This window comes from Carassius gibelio, chromosome B10 (genome assembly GCF_023724105.1).
Source record: "Carassius gibelio isolate Cgi1373 ecotype wild population from Czech Republic chromosome B10, carGib1.2-hapl.c, whole genome shotgun sequence".
Classification (NCBI taxonomy): Eukaryota; Metazoa; Chordata; class Actinopteri; order Cypriniformes; family Cyprinidae; genus Carassius; species Carassius gibelio.
In genome coordinates, this window is record NC_068405.1 from 20,968,877 (window position 1) to 20,975,583 (window position 6,707).

Below are 6,707 nucleotides of genomic sequence, written 5' to 3' on the forward strand. Positions count from 1 at the left end.
GACGCATAAATAATTATTCACAGCAGCACAATACACGGGTGTGGTTGCTGGTTATTCTGGAGAACAGATTCACTAAGGTATGCCTGTCTGTATGTGATAATGTACTATATTTACTCAATTATAAGTCTTAACATGAGAGTGAGGAAAAAGGCGGCAAAAAGGTAGGCGGGAAATCATAATTGATTGAACAGGATCTTAAAGTGCCAGTAAGATGAAAATTCTAAGCTTCCTATCACTGTTTATGAGTCCTGTACAACAGGTTTAAATCCATGCAAGGTTAAAAAACATTGTCATTTTGTCAAAATATAATTTTAAAATTACCTCAATTCTCAGAGATCCCCAAACGGTTCGCGCGAAGCTGTTCAAAAGATTCAGTTTCCTTAAACCCCACCTTTCGGTATCATACTGTGTTCTGAATGGTCAACTGACATAGTCAGTTTTGATTGGTTGTTCCGCATATACGTAAAACGAAACGCCCATAGCTCACCTTCGGATGTTTTTAGATAGGGTAATATTACAGTACATAAATACCATGGCATCTATTTTGCCATATCAATATGCCAGAATCTGAAGGGGAAACAGACTAAGTCGTTTCTCAGTGGTAAGTATAAACTTTGTATGTGGTAAATTACATGATAAAGCAATGTCACTTTCTTGCACTGGTTTATGACGATTTACTTATTAAGGTGCACGAGTGGGAACTGTCACAGAATGCCCACTGAGTCTGAAAACCTTTGCTGTCAGGAGGTATAGTATAATTATAACAGGTAGTATAATTATATACTTTTATATTGTAATTACATTATTTCCTTTTGACGCTTATTTTATGTATACTAGTTGTAATGTTGTGAGATCGACACCCATGATATAGTATTATGTGTAGAGTTTGGTTCCAAAACTTGATTGCTCAGTTTTACAACGTTTATATTATTAAGTTTAAATGTACTGGCCGTATTTGTTATTAGTTATGAATGCTTAACTTAGAACAAAACAAACCAACTTCAGTTTTATTCATATCAAGGTTATGTATTTTTAAAACCAAACTCTTCATATGTGTCTATTTTTATTCAGATTTTTACCTACCTTTTCTCTGTGTAAATAGTTTCCATTTTCACCACTTTTAAATTACCTCTATGTATATGCTATATAAATAAACATGCCTTGCCAATTTTTAAATATTCTGTGTGTTACCTTAAAAAATTAATATTTAGAAATGTTACCAGTTAATTTAAATTTCATTAATACTACTTTATAAAGTAAAATTGTCTTGATAGAAATTTTTATTTTTCTTATTAGGTAATAAGAAGATTCTGCATGATTCTGCATCCAGGCTTTGAAGCAAACTGTCTCAATCCGTATACCCTCCAGAACATTCATAATATATATAGAAGCGACTATGGTCCATTAAAACGCCGAACAAGAGAGGAGTAAGTTTGTAATGAGAATTAGCTGGACTAATGAAATATAGAATTTGAATAAAACAACAACTTTAATTGCCTCTAAAGGACAATCAATGACTTGAAAACTTGTAATGAAATAAACTTTATATGTAAAAAGATATATTTTTATTTACAAGTAGAAATTTAGTAAGAATGTCTTCTCTTTGAAAAATAGGCAATTCCGACATTTGGCATATTTGCTGGGGCTTCTTAGGCCGACACGTCAAGTGGTCATTCCTTCTTGTGTTGTATCCCGGATATGCCAGGAGTTTCCAGATCTGGCTGGTCGCTATGTCGGCTTTCGGCCACCTCTCGACTGAACCGGGATACATGGCGAGCAATTGCTTCCTCCTTCGAGGGTCTCTCGAACTCGGCAGAAATGGCCATGGGAACAGGAATTGCCTGTAGCTCCTCAACAAAAGGTGCAGGGTCTACTATAACCTCCTCGAAGACGAGCTTCATTAGGTCATCAACGTAATCTTGAAAATATTTGCAAAAAAAATAATTTTATTTATTTGAAATAAAAATGTTTACAATAAAAAAAAGTTTAGAAACGTACTGTATGTAGGCTTTGTTTTCAGTGGCCTTGCAGTGGGTTCTCCCTTCTTAGACTTGGGAAACAACACTTTGTACAATGGTTTCCCTGTTGCAGTTGTTGCTTGTTCTCGACCAATGTTCTCGTTATGGTGTAGAACTGCAAGGAACAATCTGCAAAAAACGAATTAGCCCATAAATCACAGGTTCCCTATATAATGCAATAAAAAAAAATAATGTTTATTACCTGCACAACATTCCCATGAAAGGAAACACTACATTTTTGGGTGTAAACTTCAGTATCAAGCTGTGGAAAGCCTCCAGCGATGATGTCTGAAAGTGGTGACTTAACTTTGCCACATCTTTGAGAACCCTCTTGTTGCAGAGAACCTTCTCAACTTTGTGGAGTTCCAGCGATGCTTATATGAAATGACAATGTAGAAATGTAAATTCCATGCACGTGATGGTAGAGTAGCAAATGCGTTCAATAATATATATTATCAGGAGTATAGTATGGCATAACAATAAATGTCTTGAATTTGATCAAAAAAACTAAACTTATTTAAATACCTGGATGAAACCATTTCGCAGCATTCTTGGACACACGGTCTGGATGGGCACACTTTGGGAAGATGGGGCTGTCGTGCACATGCACATTCTGAATGTGATTCACAATGGATGTCCACTTAGCCACCTTCTCTGGTCCTGTTGTAGAAGTTGAAGCACTCCAGTAGACATGGTTCCTTATGCTACGAAGCCACTTCTTCAAAACTACACACTTCTTGTTTTTTGATAGTTGCTTAAGCTTCTTTGAGAGACCTGATTCAATGAGGTAAATGAGTATTGAAAAAGTATGACTATTAACTAAACTATAATATGTAGTAAAAAAAAACAAAAAAACAATTACCTTTCTCAAAATGCCACACATCGTAAAACTGATTAATGCTGCGTTCTCTCAAATATTTCTGTATCTGAGTGTGACGGTCAGTCACAATGTAGCCGACTGTTAAGCCACTTGACTCTAGATGATCAAGACATCTCTTCAGGCCCTCTTTCTCCATATGGGAACTACCGCCGACTTCATTACTCTAGGTATACAACACCGTAACATCAGTCATTAAATAGAGAAATTATAAACTTGTGGAAAATAGAAAACAAGTGGTTCATGATTTTATTTTTAAAAAGCTGACCCACCTGAACAAGTTGTATGTCCAAAATAGTGCTGCTCTCTGTGTGCATCAACGTGTAACTCCCATATTTGGCTGAATGTCCTAAAATTAAACGCAAGAGTAGATTTCAAAATTACAATAGACAATCAATAATGTGTACATTATCAATCTTCAAACCTTGTTTCCATTGTCTTCTACAAAATAAAAAACTGTTACCAGGTGAGTCAGCACGCATATCTCCGGCAAGGCCAATGTTTCCACTCTGTCTAAACTTCTGGAAAAGTTTTTGTTGGTCACTTTTCCATTTGTGGATTATGGCAGGCTCTAGGAAGCTCCTGCAATGTCTCCGGAATGTTTCATGCGTGAAAATCTGTAATTGCATGCCCTTGCAAATCTATGAGAAAAGTGGAAGTATTATGTAAAGATCATAACTTAGAATTGTGTGGTACAACAAAACGTTTCATGCTTACCTTTTGCACTTGGATGAATGATCCTCCGGTAAAATACGTGGCTGCAGATAACTGAAGGTTTCCGACGGGCATACTACCAACAGTGGGCTGGCTCTCCCATTGCTTGCGGTAACTGCACTTGGGGCAAAGCTGGAGGAATGCCACATATGTACCAACCCGGCGTAGACTTACATCACACTTGTGTTTACATATCGGGCATGTGGCAAACAGCTCACGCAGGCAGGTTTCAAACACAACGAATTTTTTATCACCATAGATTGTCCTCTGCACAAACCTAAAGTAAAATTTTTTTTAACTATAATTAATTTATACAACATGTTTTGGTACAGAATTAAACTTATGTGTACATTGCTAACGAAATTTCAGATTCCTCAGATACTGGATTAAAGGTTGAGTCATTAGGTTCTCTGACTGACCCTTCTTCTTCTTCCTCCACCTCTTCTTCCTCCTCCAAGTCCAGTCTAGGTCTTTTATGTGGTCGAAATCCAGTAGCCTTTACAGGTGTTGATGAAAATGGTACATCATAAACAGCTGCAGTGGTTTCGGTGCCATCACTTTTAAAAGAAACTGTTGCTTGTAATCCTGAAAAAAGAAAAACTTTTTTTATACATAGACACACACACAATTTATTTTTATTGAAGTCCAAAATCTATTACTAAAACCCATTTAACATACCTTTGCTCCCAGTGTGTGTTTCTCTCAGTGTACCAGTAGACAGATGTGTGCCAACAGACATCTTTGTCAGTTCTGTCTGTGTTCCCACTGACATTGTTTGTGGAGGATCAGTCTGACATTCCACCTCCACGAACAAGCTTTTGGGTGATTCAATCTGTTTTGATGTACTCTAAAAGAAAATTACAATATAAGTGCATTTACAACCAAAATAGAAGAACATAAATATCCCCCACCATATTATATGTACTTTGAAAAGATAGAAAGTATATATAAAAAATGAACATAGTAATAGTTATTTAACTGGGGCTACAACTACACACAAACAATTTGTAACTTGAAAATACTGATCAGACAACACATTTTAAAGACAAAATCACATTTACACGTTGGTTATATGTTGTAACCAAACAGGGCCCACAAACTACACGTAAACATTGTGTAACCACAACATGCAAACGCGAAATACTGATAAGACATTACAGTTTAACCATTACTAAAATTAACCATGGTTTTACTTCAGTTACAAACAAAACAAAAACAGGGTTACTGCTCCAGTACCTCACACGATACATATGGAAAACATAGGAACAATGGAATACAGTTTTTAGGTTACACCAAGCGCAAAACAGCGGTATTAAACCTCCCAGGCATCCAAAATATCGACCCATACGAGCTCAACAGAGACCTGGACCATTTATGTGAATTATCTTGTTTTTGGTGTAACTTACTACACAATGCAGGAGTTTAAAAGCCACAAGTCTTAAGAAAGTTACGAGGCTTTCTGTTGCATTTAGCAGACACTTCTTGACCAAAATGACAAAGTAACTTAAATAACTGCGACTGTTTCGTAAACACTAGATTGTAACGAGATGTCCAATGTACACAAACCTTTCCAACATTTTTTGATGTAGGCTAAAGCTGTGTATGTTTAATTATTATTTGCTTCTAGCCTAATGACACATACTGTACCAGGTTTTTTTGTTGGGGGGTGCAAAGTGGACAAACCAGTTCTGGGTTAGCTAGGGTAGTTAAATGTGTGATTGCGAGATGTAAATGTCCTGGTCAGATTAAAGCTATTAACAGCGTGAATGCAGGGTGACTTACATCGTAAACAGGATAATTCACAATGCCCATATGTGTGCATGGAGGTAAATGGTCCAGGTCTCTGTGCCGCTGCAGGGAGCTCGTATGGGTCGATATTTTGGATACCTGAGAGCTTCTCCAAAATACCACTGTTTTGCGCTTGGTGTGAGCTTGTTCCTGTAAGGTCTCCTTTCTTTCGCCTTATCTTTTTGCATTGCTTTACTTTCTTCATTTCTTTCTCGTATTGTTAGACCCGTTTCTGTTCCACCGACATAATAAATGCGCAAAAATTAAAGAGCTCTGGAATGTTTTAGTCGCGCCTCTGTGCTGTTCTTAAGGCGTGCCCCTGGCAACCGATAGCGCCCCTTCCTCAAATCTTGCCCTGGAGGTCCAATGCACTGCAGAGTTTAGCTCCAACCCTGATCAAAGTCACCTGTCTGCGACTTTCGAATGATCCCAAAGACAGTGATTGGCATTGATTAGCATGCTCAGGTGTGTTTGATTAGGGTTAGAGCTAAACTCTGCAGGAAAGTGGAGGTCCAGATTTGAGGATCCCTGGATACAAGTATAGCGTGTCCTACCATCATGGCCGACCGGCTCAGACCCTCCCAAATCGGCACGTGACTCATCACTCTCAATAGTGCTAGCGCGACATACTGACAAGACGCTCGGGAGAAAACAAACACAAAACTTCATAGTCATACTTACAGGTTGTGATTCGGAGAAGCTTGTTGGTCCATATAAAGTTGGTAATGAACCCTGTTTTATGGCCAGACGCTTTGAAAATCCCGCCTTGAACTCACCGAGATTAGAAAAGCAGTCATCAGTGAAATGTTGTGAACACAACAAAAGGAATTTGTTGTACTGCTCTGGTATTGTGGTGAAAATGAATTTTAGCCATTGGTTCTTCTGATCTTCATTCTTTGGCAGTGAAAATAAAACAAACTTGCCTTTACAATTAAAAACACACTGTCTCCTCGACATGATGCTATCACACCAACTGCTAACCAGAGCGTCTGTGTGGGGGGGTGGGGCAGGTCAGAGTTCCGTTTCTCCCAAGACGGTAGGCGGAGATTATTATGCAAAGTGTTCTAGTGACGTACATAGAGATGGGCAAAAGATTTGAAATCTATAACGACTCGTTTCAGCGATTCAGAGTCGACTCCTTACTTTAGAAGCCAATAACTTTATAAATCGTGTGCTTTTTGGTTTAATTACTTTGCACATTGTTTACACAGATGGAAAGCTACATCATATACTGTAATACAGGTAATTTTTTATTTCCCATCTGTGTGGCTCTTTAATTTATGAAATAATCCAATACTGTGTATCGTTTT

At 37.7% G+C, this 6,707-nt stretch overlaps 1 protein-coding gene across 1 annotated transcript; it reads right to left on the reverse strand.

Moving 5' to 3' along the window:
• Positions 1 to 1,474: 1,474 nt before the first annotated feature.
• LOC127966567 (uncharacterized) lies at positions 1,475 to 6,646 on the reverse strand. Its single transcript, XM_052567664.1, has 11 exons — positions 6,079 to 6,646; positions 4,288 to 4,456; positions 4,029 to 4,194; positions 3,613 to 3,886; positions 3,359 to 3,536; positions 3,168 to 3,244; positions 2,881 to 3,061; positions 2,544 to 2,792; positions 2,221 to 2,392; positions 1,999 to 2,147; positions 1,475 to 1,918 (listed from the first exon to the last, which is right to left on the reverse strand). The coding sequence occupies exons 1-11, from the start codon at positions 6,352 to 6,354 to the stop codon at positions 1,671 to 1,673; spliced, it is 2,139 nt and encodes a 712-aa protein (XP_052423624.1). The 5' UTR covers positions 6,355 to 6,646; the 3' UTR covers positions 1,475 to 1,670.
• Between the last annotated feature and the right edge of the window lie 61 nt (positions 6,647 to 6,707).